General features: G+C 37.5%; 1 protein-coding gene across 2 annotated transcripts in view; it reads right to left on the bottom strand.

Moving 5' to 3' along the window:
• Positions 1-13,388, bottom strand: part of ETNK1 (ethanolamine kinase 1) — a 66,629-nt gene extending 53,241 nt beyond the window's left edge. For both annotated transcript variants that reach the window (XM_054445462.2, XM_054445463.2), the window contains exon 1: positions 12,104-13,388. In XM_054445462.2, coding sequence (XP_054301437.1) covers positions 12,104-12,526 — 423 coding nt within the window. In that variant the 5' untranslated portion in view covers positions 12,527-13,388. The remainder of the gene's footprint in view (positions 1-12,103) is intronic.
• Between the last annotated feature and the right edge of the window lie 4,470 nt (positions 13,389-17,858).

Here is a 17,858-nt window from a genome sequence, read left to right as displayed (position 1 = left end):
TTTTTTATATACCTATTTGTACTCTCTATATTAGTGACTTTCAAATGGGGCTATAAAGCCCTCAAGGAATGGGAATAGGAATCCAAGTGAGCAAAAAAGCTCTGCTATATCCCCAACGCATACAAAGGTACATGTGCACATATACTACACTATCACCATCTTGCCCTCATTTATTTCACATATACATGACACTTGGAGATAAGATTTTACTTGAACAAAGAATTCTAACCCTACAGAAAAGGTTGAAAATCACTGACAAAAATCATCTAATGGGCCACTTTCACTCTTGGCCAAGGCAAAGTAATGGGGACACGATTTTACCCTTTTACTTGAAACAACCCCTCCCCCACAAATAAATACCAGAAAAAACATATGAAATGACAATTTTTAAGACAATGGACTTTAGAGAGAACAGTGATTCCTGAGAGATGGGAAACAAACAACATGAACTCTATGACTGCCCCAGCTTAATGTCTTGAGAGAATTCTCAGGTCCCAGCAAAGGGAAAGAGAACCCAGATGGAGCTTGTGTGGACTTCATTGAGATAAACTGAGCATTGAGGATATCAAAACAGCTAGAGTATGCAGGACAGAGTATTAAAGCAGAAAGACAGGGAGACAGAAAGGAGAGAGCACTCTAGAGGATCTGCAAATGGCCCCACTGTATCCCCTTGGTATCCGAGGAGGATTCGGTCCAGGATCCCACCCCCGCAACAATGCCAAAATCTACAAATGCTCAAGCCTGTTATATTTTGTTTTAAATTTTTTTGTTCATATTATTTTACACGTTCTGAAAGCCTGTTATATAGAATGATGTAGTATTTGCACATAACCTATTTATATTCTGCCATATACTTTAAATCATCACTAGATTACTTATAATACCTAATACAATGTAGATGTTATGTAAATAGTTGTTATACTGTATTAAGGAATAATGACAAGAAAAAATATCTGCACGTGTTCAGTACAGAAACAACCATCTTTTCTTTCTCTTAATATTTTCAATCTGCAGTTGCTTGAATTCATGGATGCAGAAGCCATGGATATGAAAGGACAACTCTATATGCTGCTTACAAAAGACGTAGAGAAGAAAGCTGAGGTAGCTATCTCATATCAAATAAAATAGACCTTAATGAAATATTACTAAAGATAAGGAGATAAGGAGGGACATTTTATAATGACTAAGGGATTGATCCACCAAGAAGATATAAAAATTCTAAATGTGCATGCATCCAACAATACAGCTTCAAAAGATATGGAGCAAAAACTTACACAGAATTAAACAAATCCCATAATAAATGTTGGAAATTTGAGCACACCATTCAAGACCTCATTTTTAATTTTTTTAATGCTTATAGATGACACTATTTTTTTCCAAGACCTCATTTTTTTTTAGCAGAGAAAAATCATTATGTAATAAGAGCTCTAAACAACGAAATTAAAAATTCAACTTAACTGACATACACAGAACACTACACTCAACAACAGAATATTCTTTTTCTTACCTTTTTTTGGGAGAGGGTCCCACTCTGTTCACCCAGGCTGCAGTGCAGTGACACAATCACAGCTCACTGCAGCCTCAATCTCCCAGGCTGAAGCAATCCTCCCACCTCAGCCACCCGAGTAGCTGGGACTAAGGCGTGCATCATCACTAATTTTTTGCATTTTTTTGTAGAGACAGGGTTGGCCAGGCTAATCCTGAATTCCTGGAGTCAAACAGTCTGCCCACCTCAGGCTCCCAAAGTGCTGGGCTGTGCCCAGCCAGGAACATACATTCTTTTCAAGACTACACAAAACATTACCAAAATTGACTATGGGCTTCATTATAAAGCAAGCCTCAACAAATATCAAAGGATGAAAATCACTTAGAGCATCATCTCAAACTACAGTGGATATGAGCTAGATATCAATAACACACACACCAAATAAAACCGGTTAAGATAATAAATTTTTATGTTTTTATAACAATTTTTTTAAAAAATTAAATATGCACCAACTCATTGGAAATGAATCAAATACACATGTAAAATGAGTGAGATAAAGAAAAAACCACCACAATGGCAATTAGAAAACATTTTGAACTGAATGATAATAAACACATATTATCAAGCAAGTGGTATCTGTCACCTAATATCAGGAGTAGAAGTCTTAGAACTTCTGTTCATTGTATCTTGGTATCATAGTCACCAAAGAAAACACGATGCACAGTCAAGCACTGCATGGAACAACACTTTACTCACACAGAGAGGAGAAAAAGCAAGATCAGCTTCAGTAACAGGTGTTGGTATCCCATGGTGAGCAAGTTCCTCCCAGCAGTTGATGCCAACAACTGGTCTATACACACCCCTCTTGGGCTACAGCAGACCAACCCCACATCCCTCCATTCCCTCCCCAATGGGGAGATACTGTAGGTGAGCCAGGTGACATATGACACACATGCTGAAGCAGAGCAAAGGAGGACACACAGTGTAAAACGGAAAAATATTTCACACAGAGTGACAGGTCCAGCACAGGCTGTGAGGACTCTATCTCTTGGTAAGAAAGTGTTTCAGGCCCAAGGCCCATTTTTATTTGGTGAGAAGGGGTGGAAAGGCTGTGTGCATGAGATCGCCTTTTCCAACACATGTCAAGACTTGTGGATACTTACAAAGACATGTAATGAATAATAGAAATTTAAAAGGCAAAAAATTAGTGCTTCCAGCTCAAGAAGCTAGAAAAATAACAGCCAATTAACCTTCAAAAAAGAATTAGGAAGGGAATAATGAAGGACAAAACTATCAATAAAATAGGAAAACTCAACACTCAAAAATTGTTATTTGGGCCAGATGTGATGGCTCATGCCTGTAATCCCAACACTTTGGGAGGCCAAGGTGAGCAGATTACTTGAACTCAGGAGTTCAAGACCAGGCTGGGCAACATGATAAAATCCCATCTCTACAAATAAATAAATAAATAAATAAATACAAAAATTAGCTGGGCATGGGGCGAGCACCTGGTCGAGGCTGTAGTGGGCCATGATCGCACCACTGCACTCAATCCTGGGCAACAGAGTGAGACCCTGCCTCAAAACAAAAATTGTTCTTTGAAAAGATTAATACAGTTGATAACTTCTTAGCAAAATGTATGAAGACAATAAAGCGATACAAATGATAAAGAAATGAACTTCACTACAGACCTTAAACATGTATTATTAAAAGCAACTCTTCCAAAAATAGAAAAAGAAGAAACACCTCCGAACTTGGTACCAAAACTTGTCAAGGACATTATAAGAAAGGAATATTACAGACTAATCTCTTTCATAAGCAGAGCTGCAAAAATCCTAATCAAAATATTAGCAATTGATACAGTAATAAAAAAGAGAACATATACAACCAAATAGGGTTTTCTCCAGGAATGCAAAGGTTACTTAGCATTCAAATTTTTTTTCAATCAACTAATTCACCTCAATAAGAGAAAAATTAAGAAAAATCTTATAATCATCATGAAATGCAGAAAAAACATTTGGCCAAATTCATCATTCATGATGAAAATACTTAACAAACTAAGAATAAAAAGAAACTTGCTTAATCTGGTAGAGTCATTAAAGAAAATCTATAGCATATATCATACTTAACAATAAATTATTGAAAATGTTCTCCTTAAGATTGGGAAATAAAGGATGACCACTATTACCTTTTATCTTCTTTTTCAAGTGTGTTAGAGAGGTCCTTACTAGTGCAGTAAGACAAAAAGACAGAAGGAGAGACAGCAATATGTATTATTTTCAGATTATACACAGAGAAAATGCAAAATAATCTACATAAAAACCTTTAGAGTGTGTGAAAAAAATTCAGTATACAACAATTAATTATAATCCTATATACCAACAACAAAGTAATTTTTTAAATGATACCCTTTACAATACTATCAAAAAGCATCAATACCTAGGGATAAATCAAATAAAACACGTGAGATCTCCACAGTGAAAACTTCAAAAGTTTGAGAGAAATTAAAAATTTATTTTAAGATTCAATATTGTTAAAAGAATTCACTTCTCCCCAAATTTATCTACTGATTCCACAAAATATAATCAAAATCCTATCCAGTTTCTTTTGTGGGAATCCCAAAATTGAGTCTACAACTTATATGGCAACTTAAAAAGTCAAGAATAGTCAAGGCAATCTTAAAAACGAACAAAGCTGGAGTCCTACACCAAAGCCTATAATAACTACGTCAAATACCAAGTCCTGTAGCAATGATTGAGAGTAATCCACACAGAGTGGTACTGCTGCAGTAACGGACAAAACAGATCAAAAGAAAAGAACAGGCCGGGCACGGTGGCTCGCGCCTGTAATCCCAGCACTTTGGGAGGCCAAGGCGGGTGGATCGCTTGAGGCCAGGAGTTCAAGACCAGCCTGGCCAACGTGGTGAAAGAAAAAAATACAGACAGACAATAGCAATTATTGGTAAAGATATACCATAACTGAAACTCTCACATAATGCTGTTAGGAATATAAACCGGGACAATCACTTCAGAAAACTGAAAATTTTCTGAAGTTTTTTTTTTGAAGTTGAAAAACAAAGCTGAAAATACACAAACTAGATGACTCAGAAATTCTACTTCTAGGTATCCACTTAACAGAAATTGATATTCGTGTTCAAAAAAAGTATAATTGTAAGAAGCCTAATTTGTGATAGCCAAAACATGAAAACAACCCGTGTCCATTAACAGTAGGAGACAAATAAACTGAGGTATATTCTTAAAATGGAATGCTAGTCAGTCATGGAAAAGAACTACAGCTATATACACATTAATAAATCTCTCAAAATCTGGGCATGTGCCAAACCAAAATTTTAAAAAAACACATATTTCATATGATAACATTAAATAAAATTCAAAAAGAGGCAAAACACTGATACAAGGCACAGTGGCTCACACCTGTAATCCCAGCACTTTTGGAGGCTGAGGCAAGAGGATCACTTGAGGCCAGGAGTTCAAGACCAGCCTGGTAACACAGCAAGACCACATCACTACAAAAAATTTAAAAATTAGGCAGGCATGGTGGCATGTACCTTTAGTCTCAGGTACTCTGGACGCTGATGTAGAAGGGATCGCGTGAGCTCAGGAGTACAAGGCTGCAGTGAGCTATGATAGCATCACTGCACTCTAGCCTGGATGACAGTACGAGACCCCATCTCTCAAAAAAAAAAAGTAAAAATTTAAAAAATAAATAATAACTAAGTCACATTATGTTTAACATGATCACCAAATATTAGGTTTGTGACTATCAAAAATTATAGTCAATACAATTCAAACATGGGAAAATGTTTATAAAGGGCTAGTGAAAAAAGGATATAAAATTATATATATGATTGCAACTATGTAAAATATGTTTAGGAGAAGTAGAAGGTAATAAAAATAAAACGGTTGTGAATAGAATATTGATGATAGGAAATTGATTTTTTTCTCCTATTCAGTTTTAATATAATATTGTGGTACAACCTTTTAGTAAAACTAATTTATTTCATGTTCATATGGTTTCCTGTACAAAGACCTTCATGCACTTATTGTTTTCTCAGAGTACTTACTTTCAAAACAGAACTAATTCAAAACATTCTATTTTGTTAATTAGAAAAAAAAAAAAATCTGCTATTATGATTACCACTAGAGGGAGGGAGAGATCAAGACTGTGAAGGAAAATGAAGACACTTGGTTGCTGGAAATTAATTTTCTTTTCCTGGGTTGTGGTGGGTATATGTTTTACAACAATTTATGATTCATCCATGTTTCTATATGTTTGCTGTTTTTTACAATTTTTAAAAGAATGTTAAAAATGTATTTATAGCCAATCTGGTATCAAAGAGTAAAATAACTCCCTAGAAAACAAAATAAAGAGAAATAGAACCTCTGATTTTTTAAATAAAAGTCTTCTACTACTTCCCTATCTTTGTCATCCACTCCTTCTCCTACAAAAAACACCTTAATCTTCTTTCTTCCCTAACCTGTAATCAATTGACAAGTCCTGCACATTTATTTTCTGAAATGTGAAATCTGTACCTTATTTCCATCTCATCTGTCCTAATCTGGGCCCTAGCACCTCTTGTCTGGACTAACACAACAGTCTCTCTCAAATTATTTTCTCAAACTTTTTAAATGCAATACACAGGAAGAAATATATTTATCATTTGATATAATACGTACATAGACACTTTTATATAAAACTAAAGCACGCTTCACAAAAGAATACTTACCACCGGGCGCAGTGGCTCACACCTGTAATCCCAGCACTTTGGGAGGTCCAGGAAGGTGGATCACCTGAGGTTGGGAGTTTGAGACCAGCCTAACCAACATGAAGAAACCCCGTCTCTACTAAAAATACAAAAATTAGCCGGGCGTGGTGGCAGGCGCCTGTAATCCCAGCTACTCAGGAGGCTGAGGCAGGAGAATCGCTTGAACCTGGGAGGTGGAGGTTGTGCTGAGCCGAGATCACGCCATTGCACTCCAGCCTGGGCAACAAGAGCGAAACTCCATCTCAAAAAAAAAAAAAAAAAAAAACAGTACTTACCTTACTACTTGCAAGGCTCTGTCTGATGTATCCTCTATCATAACTTATTCTAACTCATCTTTTAAACTGTAGTGGTCTCAAGACACTGTATTGATTTGGCATCCTATTAATGTATGGTAACCACTAGTTTCAAAACCAATGTCCTGAGTGATCACTTATTTCCCAATTTAAAACATGTCCCTCAAACAACCCTTCTCTACATCGTTGCCTGTCGCTTCTCTGATACGTGATATAATTTACCTGCTTAAAAATATCCAGGCCAGGTGCGGTGGCTCATGCCCAGCATTTTGGGAGGCCAAGGTGGGTGGATCACTTGAGGTCAGGCTTTCGAGACCAGCCTGGCCAACATGGTGAAACCCCGATTCTACTAAAAATACAAAAATTAGCTGAGCGTCGTGGCGCACATCTGTAATCCAAGCTACTTGGGTGGCTGAGGCACGAGAATCACTTGAACCCAGGAAACGGAGGTTGCAGTGAGCTGAGATCACACCACTGCACTCCAACCTGGGCCACAGCAAGACTCTGTCTCAAAAAAAATAAAATAAAATACAAAAAGAAAAATATCCAGTGGCTTCCCATGATGTCCTAATGATGAGTAAGCTACTCAAAGTCTAGCTTCATTGCCTTTGTGAGATAGTTTTCCTTACTCAGAAATGTTTCCCCTTTCAATCTGATCTCATCTACCCTTCAAAGCTTAGCTCGGGTACCCCTACCTCTATGAAGCCTTCTGTCCTACATTCTTCTATGCCTACCTTGTGCTACAGTTAGTTGTACAAGGACTCTTACTGAAAACTAGCATTACACCAAGTACAAAAAATACATGTCAAAATTACTGAATTTTAGGAGCTCACAATTCTCTCAGTTGGGATGGGAGAATTGTAAATGAGAGGTGGAGGAACATAGTACCAAAACACGCAATGCGTAATTCTAGGTATTTCATTGAATTCTCATGACTATTTTCCAAGGTAATACCATTTTATAGAGACTTTAAAACTTGCCAAAGGTTACAAATGGCTGGAAATAATATTCAAAAACCATCCTCTTTCCACATTATGCTCAGTCCCCAAAAAGACGTGACGCAGTTTGCGTAGTCCAAGCTACATGGCTATTATACATGAAAACAAACTAGCACTTTAGGCTCCTGACTTCATAGTCACATCTTAATAAAATACATGGGAGCCTAACAAACATTTCATGTTTTTGATGGGCATCTATTAAACATTATATACTTTATTATTCTAAAACGCTGAAGACAGGGAGGGAACAGGAAACAGGAAACTGGATATAACCACTAATATTAAAAGTTACACTGAATATAAACTATGACTCCTTATTTGTATCTACAGGACTCAAGATTTCCCATAATCTTAGGGAAAGTAAACTAATATATTGTTTACTTTTTTAATATATTAAAAAATTAGCTGTAACTTAATATATTAGCTTACCTAAGACTTTTCAGAAGCTACTGCTTAAAGGAACAAACTCATCTTTTTAAAAACAGAAAAGAAAATCAATTATTATATTAGAACACTAATGGAGACATAACTTAATACAGCAATTGTATAGATCTGGCTTTTTCTTCTTCCTTTAAGACAAAGACCAATATCAAATATTAACTATCAATACTAAGAAGAGTTACAGGTTTTCAATAGATTATTTAGGTAACTACCTCCAACACTGTTACAAAGAGGGATATGAAAACTGCTGTGTAGCTACACAACCTAACACAAAGATTAATTTCCATGACAGAATACATATGCTTAAAAAAATAATGAATAGATTTTTTAAAACATGCATTCAATAACATGCAAAAACCTGTAGTAAAGCAGAAAGAACAGTACATTTTTTTAACTTCTTGGGTAATCTTTGCATGTGAACTAAATTTGAATGTTCATTCCATAAACATTACATTGTTATAATTTTCTTATTTGTCTTCCCCATCGGACTAGGAATTTTAAAGAGCAAATATTTGTTTTTTGATTCAAGTTATTCAATATATAGTAGGTGCTCAGCAGCAATAATAATTATCATGAAAGATAGCATTCATTTTACCCTCACAATAACCCACTGAGGTAGGGACAACTACTGGATCAATTTTACAGCTCAGGATACTGGGACAGGAAGTTTAATGATTTGACCAGAGTAACAAAGCTAGTAAGTACAGAATCTGGACTCAAAACTAGCACTGTGTTCAAACCCCATGCTCTTGAGCACTGTAACATGCTGTTATTGAAAAGCTAAGTTGCTATAAGGTACCATATAGCAAGCAATCTCATTTAGACCCAATAAAGGAATAAATATATTAGTTTTGTAATGTTAAATAATAATTACGGTATTAATTCCTACCTATGAAGCCTTTGCCATTATCTACTATAAGTCCCAAGTAATGGAAAAATTCATAGTGACAAGTTAGTGAGAAAAACATTGCTTAATACTGCAAACAGAACGACCCTGAGACAACATAACTGGAATATTCCAAACACTAATTCATCAGCTCTTCAGAAAATGAAAAACAATTTTAAGAGTCCGTTGAGAATTATTATGGGCCTGAGATCTGACTTGATTCTTTATTCCTTTATACAATGACTATCCAAAGAAAAGTATAAAAATAAAAAATCCAAATCTTCAAATAAGTTAGAGAGTTGTTACACAACAAAAGTCACTCGTGAAGGAAAGCTGAAGTGATCCCTTTTTCCTAAAATGGTGTCACATATGAAAAAAGTAATGCAAATTTATGTTCAAGGGAACTTTAAAGCAGAATCTTTTTATGAGCCAAAGCTTTTAAGAAATTAATTTTATACAGAAGCACTTTCCCTGCTTAAATCATAATATACAAACAAAACTCTTGGTCAAAGAACAATAATTCATAAGATGGTTTATCATCTCAGATCTGCCATTTGTAAACAGCAAATTCAGTTTCATTAACTATATAATACATATTAACAGTACCGTCTACATCTACCTCACAGGATAGTTGGGAGAATGTATGTGAAAGTGCTTTATAAACAGTAAAGGATTATTAAATACAAAGCACTGTGGCTGTATTGTTGTTTTAGATTTACTCTGCCTATTCTGCTACTATACTCCGAAAACCTCACCATCTCCTTTATAATTTATTCTTTTAATCTAGTAAGAACAGGAATTCTGTCTAAAATGAGATATATTATTCCATGTGCCCACAAGTTCTGAGCAAAGACTGGGCCTTCTATCATTTTGACTCTAGTAAGTCTTTTTTAGCTTGTTTTTTTCTTTTTATTTTCTGATATGCTCTGGATAGTTCAGCTTGCAGGAATAATCAATCACCAGATAAGTATTACTACAGTAAGTTTCTAAAGTATATTTAAACTATATCTTAAACATACAAAAATATTAGAAAAAAACGGAGAAAAAAAGGCTAAATTACTGATACTCGACTGCTCTAAAATTACATTATATTCTGTTGACTATATAATACATACTTCCTCTGAAATGTGAGGTACGATTTTTATCTATTTCAAGGGAAATACAATAAAATCTCAAAAGAAAATATTTCCATTGAGATTTACTAAAGAAATTCTGAACCATTATGAAAGTAGGGTTTGTAATGACCTAGAATGCAAGGAGCCAGATCTACTGAGTTGAAAGGTGAATAACCATCAATTCAGCTTAGCAGATGCTTTTAGGACAGCTTCTAGACCAAAGCTTTGCTTGCACATGGAGGGAATGTATTTCTAACTAATAATCATCTTAGGGAAAAATAAATGGTAGTATTTACCTGCACTTACAAATATTAAAAATTCGGATTATAAACCCAAAGGTCTTTAGGTTAAAAGTTGCTACAAGAAACCAAGATTTAATCACACGTAGTTACTTTCCAACAAGCAAAAACAGTTTAATTACATTTTGCCCTTTTTTATCTACATCCTGGCCTACTTCACTGAGTTTCACCTAAAAAGATAGTGCCTACCTAATATGATTGTTTGGGCGACTAAGATAAAAAAATATAATTTACCTAACCCCACAGTAGCTATCATTACTGTTCTACAGACAAATACATCAAAGGAAATTCCAGTCTTCAAAGCTTTAAACTTTAAAGTCACTGCTTAAAAGTAACTGATCTGCCAACACTAGAGTTTACCAGGAAGTAGCACTTTTTAATTAATAATGTTTTATGTATAAGTGACTGCCAGAAAATAAATCATCTTAATAAATTTTAGAGCCTTATATAATAAAATACAAATAAATGGATAAACTAAACAAGTACTGAATTTCAATTTGGAAGACACATTTCCTTTAAAGGAAATATATTTTTTAAATGACATAAAAATCACTTTGGATTCACTATTTTCTATATACTCAGCTAACAAATACTCCATTAAATTTCAAAATTTGTTGTCTAACAAGTTTCCTTTCCAAAACATACGGGTCCTTTTAATCTGCTTAAAAACTCTTCTAGGTAATAAGAACTGAAACTAACACATGAAAACCCAAGTGTCAGGAACTGTTCTGGGCCCTAGGCACTGCTCATGTTTTATTCATCTTTGTATGGGTGGCTAGCTAGTTTAGCAAAGAATTTAGCAAATAAGGCAACAAATATTGGTGAATAAATTAGTCATCAAAACTAGGCAGATGATTTGGCTAATTCAAATGAATGTTCTTACATTATTGCTCAGATTTAGAACAAATCCCAAATATCCCAATCTTGAAAATTACTGGGTTTTTTTGTTTGCAAGGGAAAAGGAGAAAAAGAGATGTATTTTCGTATCTGGTTCCTGAAACTAAAGCTAAAAACATCAGTATTCAAAAAAAATCACGTAGTGGAAATCATAACTTCCAACTTATTAGAAAACTCCTGGAGTCTCAGGGATTTTTTTCCTCCCAATTTTTTCTCTATCTATCAACACGGTGTCTCATGAAAAGGAAATAGTCACAAGCCACTGCTCCTTCTAGTATCAGGTATTAATTTCACTAAGACGACTTTAATAATTCAGAAATATCGACTCAAACAAAACAATGTGTGTGGTGCTACCTAAGAACCGACCTAGCGGTGCATGGTCGTGGTCATTACTTTGGGAATAGAGTACGCTCGCCAATCCGAGGGTTTGGAAGACAAAACGCAGTGTGAGGCATCAATGAAAGCACATCGCAGGGGGATGGGAGAGGAAGGAAAAGATCAGAGAGGATTAATGACTCCATTACTGGTGGGAGGGGAGGAGGTAGACGAGGACCCCGTGCAAGGGGAGTGGAAAGGTTCATTTTGCAGTGACCGTGGACTGGGGAGTGGGAGGAGGGGCAACTAGCAACAGGAATCTCCCCCCGTGGATGGGTCCGTCACTTACGCAGCCGCTTCTGGAAAAAGAAAATGTGCCCTCAGGTCAATCTCAAAAAGCAACTGCGACGGGAAGGGGGAGTGACCTTCCTAGGTGTGAGGGGAAATACAGGGTCACTTCCCAATAGACTTAAGGTGATGTTGCCCTAGGTCCTCCTCGGTCATCGTGGGACACAGGCGATTGTGGTGAGGACCCCCAGAGCCGCGTGAGGGGTATAAGAGACCCAGAGCTGAGGTGTGGGCGTTACCTGCAGGGTCACCTCCTGGGGGTCCCAGTGAGGCCGCAGGTGTTGCAGGAGGCTCAGGGCCCCCTCCCGGCAGCGATGCTCCTCCTGATCCTGAACGGTGACGTTCAGCTTGGGCACCTCCGGGGAGCCGGGAGGGACGTGGATGTAATTGGCCATGGCCCAGGCGACGGCGGAGACTACCACCACGACGACGGCGACGGCGACCACGAGAACGGCGGGCGCCGACAGACTGGTGGATCCTTCCGTCCCGGGGCGCCCTCGCGGGAGGGCTGGGGGCGCTGGGACGGGCGGGCGAGCGGCAGGAGAACGTCTGGAGGCGGCACTGTCGCCGATCCGGGTCTGGACAGCAGCTGAACTGAGCCCGGCCCGCTCTCGGGGAAAATTCCTGTTGTCGGCGCTGGACCGCGGGCGGCCGCGGAGCATGCCGGGGCTGGCCTGACGCTGGCGTCACGCGCGGGGCGGGGTCTGCCCTGCGTCAGGGGGCCGAGGCGGGGTTTCTTGCCTCCCGTCACAATGGGACGGCTGTACCGCGCTGGGCTTGTTGGCCTGCGATTAGCACACACCCATCCCTGGGAACTGCTAGTCTGGAAAGCGGGGCTGCTTCTCCGGGATGAGCCCGAGCCCTGCCAAGCCCCTCAAGGCATTGAAGCTGTAGCTCACCTTATCTGAATGGTCGTGGGCATCCGGACTCGAGTTAACGACTGAATTTATCTGGGAAGCAAGGGACACGTTCTAAAATAACCCCAGGATCACTCTGCGAACTTGGCCTGAGTCTAGGCAAGCAGTGTGTTACTCGGTCGCCTTGATCTTGGAGCTGCTGTGTACTGGGGACCTCATACTAGTTGGGTTAACTATATTCCCATTAGCAGTACACGGGATCGCGGTACTCGGGACAAGCTGAGTTCAGGTATTTGGGTAAGACAACTGCAACACTTCAGAAGTTATTTGTGGAGTAAGATGTTCGACCATACAGAGAATAATTCGAAGCTAGAGAGAACAGGTTAGAGTCTGGTATGAAGAAGAAAGGGAAGGAAAGGAATAGTTTTGAAGCTCAGCACTAGAACGACTCGATGTCCATGCCAGGGTACCCCGAGTGGGCCTTGAAATCTTGCGTCTCAGTGCCTTACAGGGAATGGTAGAAACTGGAAAATCTACAAGTAAAGTATTGGGGCCTCCTAGTTTTCCTTTTTGATGGAGGAAAACGGGCTGGGATTCCCTGCAGCACTTAGCACATGGTGAATACGTTTGTTAGTAGTAAATAAAACCCTTAACTGGACTGAGTTTAATTCACATTCAAAATGTTTAATTACTTCACTAGCATTAAGTTTACATCCTGATTGTTCAGAAAGAACCTACTTACCTTTGTAATTCACAAAATAATTACTTCACCGATAACGGTAAACTTCCTAAACTAAAAAGAGGGGTGGAAATGGAGCTTTATAATACAGCAAAGAAGTTGATTTAACATTTTTCAAATTTAGTGGGTTTTTTGTTTGTTTTTGTTTTTGTTTTTTGAGACGGAGCCTCACTGTGTCGCCCAGGCTGGAGTGCAATGGCGCGATCTCGGCCCACTGCAACCTCCGCCTCCCGGGTTTAAGGGATTCTCCTGCCTCAGCCTCCCGAGTAGCTGGGATTACCGGCGCGTGCCACCATGCCCAGCAAATTTTTGTATTTTTAGTAGAGATGGGTTTCACCATGTTGGCCAGGCTGGTCTCGAACTCCTGACCTCATGTGATCCACCCACCTCGGCCTCGCAAAGTGCTGGGATTACAGGCGTGAGCCACAGCGCCCTGCCGGATTTAGGCATAATTTTCTACAAGAAACATTAGAGTGTGTGTTCCTTCCGCTTTGGGGAGAAATCATAAATATACTAATACTTTCACATTTCAGATAGTATCTCCTGTATTTTTGTATAAATTGTATTTTTTATTAAGCAGTTGACATTTTAAGAATTTTAAAACTAACTGTAAAATAATTTAATTGAAAATTATGTTGCAAACTGCACTAGTTTGTAATGGTAAATAAGAGTCCATTAACAAGTAGAAGAAAAAAAAAAAAACTATTAGGTACCTGAGAACAAAAGTAACCAAAAATGTACAGGATCCATGGATAAAATTAATGGAGAAATGAGCCATATTCATAAATGAGAAAAGATTAATGTAAAGGCCTCAATTTTCCCTGAACTAATCAGTACATATAATGCAATTCCAGTTAAAATCTCAAAAGGGTTTTTTTTTACTGAACTTGTTAAAATGACATTGAAAGTCATATCAAAACTTAAGGTCCAAGAAAAGTGCTGTTAATTGGGGAGAGGAGGATGGGGACAGGTAAGATTAGGGAATATATTGGGAGGACCAACCCTACCAGGATGTATTATATATTGGTTTAGGTATGGGCAAATAAACTACTAGAACATAATAAAGTCCCAGAACAAAACCCACACACATGAGAACTTTGTATATAACAAAAGTAGCATTAAAAATTAGTGAGAAAGTCCAGACTGATCAATGAACAGTAGTGGTACAGTTGCTTTTTGTATGAGAAAAAAATTTTGATCCCTCCCTCTTGTTATGCATAAAACTTAATTTGGGGAAGATTAGAAACCTGAATGTTAAAAGCAAAACTTTAAAAATGTGCAAGAAATATCAATTCTTATCAACCTGATCTACTGATTCAATTCCAATCACCCCAAGTTATGTTGTGGATATCAGCAAACGAGTTCTAATGTTTACATGCAAAGCCACAAGAGCCAGAATAGCTAATACAATGTTAAAGAAAAACAAAGTGAGAAAATAGACAGACTTGAAGACAGTACAGCTGGGTGCAGTGGCTCATGCCTGTAATCCCAGCACTTTGGGAAGCTGAGGCAGGAGGTTCGCTTGAGCCCAAGAGTTCAAGGCCAGCCTGGGCAACACAGTGAGACCTCATCTCTCCAAAAAAAAAAATTAGCCAGGTGTGGTGGTGCACACCTGTAGTCACAGCTACTCCGAGGCTGAGATAGGAGGATTGCCTGAACCCAAGAGATTGAGGCTGCAGTGAGCCATGATCAAGTTACTGCACTCAAGCCTGGGCAACAGAATGACACCTTGCCTAAAAAAAGAAAAAAAATAGTATATGTTCCAGTAATCAAGACAGTGTAGTATTGAGGCCAAGGCGAGTGAATCACTTGGGGTCAGTAGTTTGAGACCAGCCTGGTCAACATGGTGAAACCCTGTCTCTACTAAAAATATAAAAATTAGCTGGGTGTGGTGGCAGGCACCTGTAATCCCAGCTACTCGGGAGGCTGAGGCCAGAGAATCACTTGAACCTGGGAGGCGGAGGTTGCAATGAACCAAGATCACACTACTGCACTTCAGCCTGGGTAATAGAGTGAGACGCTGTCTCAAAAAAAAAAAAAAACAAAACCAAACAGTGTAGTACAGTGTAGTATTCTCAAAAGAATAGAGAAATAGATCTATGGAACAAAATAGAGTCCAGAAATAGATCCACACAAATATAGTCAACTAATATTTAACAAAGGAAAAAGGCAATTCAAATTTTCAATAAATGGTGCTGGAACAACTGGAGATACACTTGCAAAAAAATAAATAAATAAATAAGAATCCAGATACAGATCTTACACCTTTCACAAAAAGTAATTTAAAATGGATCATAGACATAAATATAAAACACAAAACTATACAATTCCTAGAAAGCAACATAACAGAACATCTAGGTGATTCTGGGTTTGGCAGTTACTTTTTAGATGCAGCACCAAAAGCACAACCCATGAAAGAAAACTGGTAAGTTGTACTTCATTAAAATTAAAAACTTTTGCTCTGCAAAAGATAGTTAAGATAATGTAAAGACAAGCCACAGACTGGAAAAAATGTTTGCAAAACATATTCAATAGAAGACTTCTATTCAAACTATACAAAGAACTATTTAAACTTAACAATAGAAAAACCCAATTTTAAAATGGGCAAAGGATCAGAACAGATATCTCACCAAGAAGATACACAGATGGCACAAAAGCGTGTGAAAACATATTCAACATCTAAACAATGAGATACCATAACATATCTATTGGAATAGCTGAAATCCAAAACACAACCAGCCAAATGCTATGAAGATGTGAGGAGGAACTATCATCACTGGTAAGATGCAAAATGGTACAGCCACTTTGGAAGACAGTCTGGCAGATTCTTACAGAGTTAAATATAGCCTTACCATACAATCTAGCAATCATGTTCCTTGGTATCTACCCAGATGACTTGAAAACTTACATCCACACAGAAAATTGCACACTAATGTTTCTAGCACCTTTTACTGTCAAAAATTGGAAGCAACCAAGAAAATAGGTGAATGTACAATAAAAACTGCTACATCCATAAAATGGAACATTATTGAATGACGAAAAGAAATGAAGGACCAAGTCACAAGAAGGGAAGAATGGAGCATAGGAGATTTTTAGGGCAATGAAACTATTCTGTATGATATTATAATGGTGGATACATGACATTATAAATTGGTCAAAACTCACGGAACTATGCAATACAAAGAGTGAACCTTAATATAAACTATGGACTTTAGTTCATATTTGTATTTTTGTCAATCAACATACTGCCTTGCTGTAGTAGCTAATAAATGTAAATTAATAAAAAAGTCAGAAAATATAGGATCAGATCTCTATGATTGCAAGTTAAAGAAGGATTCCTAAACAGACTCATAAAGCACATACTATGAGGGAAAAGGATTGATAAATTTGAAAACATTAAAATTTGAAACCTCATAACCAAAAATACCATGAAGATAAATGACAAGCCATAAAAAGATAAGATATTTGCAATGTGTATGATCAAAAAGTATTTATATTCAGGATACTACTAATAAATAAGAAAGTTAAACCACCCAGTAGAATAACTGGCAAACAAATAGCAGTTTGAAGAAAAGGAAACCCAAATAGCCAATAAGCTTTTGAAACTATACCTCCCCAATTGTAATGTCTAATAATTAAGATAATATAAATTAAAATAATGAGATACCATTTCACACCCATTAGATTGGAAAAAATTTTGAAGTCTGATAATGCCAAGTGTACATTTCTTGTGGAGAAGTAAATTTATTTGTAAAAACTTTGGAAAACAATTTTGCAGGTTTTTTTCAAGTTAAAGGTAGACATCCTTTACCACCCAGCGGTTTCAATTCCAGGTACATGCAAAAATCCCATACCATGTACATGATAAAGTGTGTACAAGAATGTTCACTGCTGTCTTGCTCCTTGTGTTGCTAAAAACTGGCAGCAACCTAACTGTCCCACAATATGAAAATGATTAGATGGATGGACAGTTAGTTCAATAGATCATTAGGTGTTAGATAGATAGGAATATATTATGACAGAATAAAGATGGAAAATGGAACATATGCATCTACTTATGCATCTATTCAGGAGCCAACAGGGACCCTAGAAGTCAAAATTCAAGCAATAGTTCTGGAAACCCAACAGCCCTTCTGGTTAGTTGAGTTCTCTGTCTCTTCTCTCCACCTATTTTTACCTCTCTTCTGTTTCTGATTGCCTGGTTTTGCTTCCTCATGATTTCTGCCTACTGGCTTCTTTTCATGTGTCTTCCTATTATTTAGATCTTACTAAAAAGTTGTTCCCTGGAGGGGCATTTCCATCCATCACTTTCCTTATCACAACAACCTGTTTTTATTTTTTATATATCATAAAACAATGTGAGTTACCTTGAAATCAATATATTCACTTTTTTTTTCA

This window comes from Pongo pygmaeus, chromosome 10 (genome assembly GCF_028885625.2).
Source record: "Pongo pygmaeus isolate AG05252 chromosome 10, NHGRI_mPonPyg2-v2.0_pri, whole genome shotgun sequence".
In the NCBI taxonomy this organism is placed as follows: Eukaryota; Metazoa; Chordata; class Mammalia; order Primates; family Hominidae; genus Pongo; species Pongo pygmaeus.
Note: the sequence above shows the minus strand (reverse complement) of the source record. Positions and strands in the feature narration are given on the sequence as shown.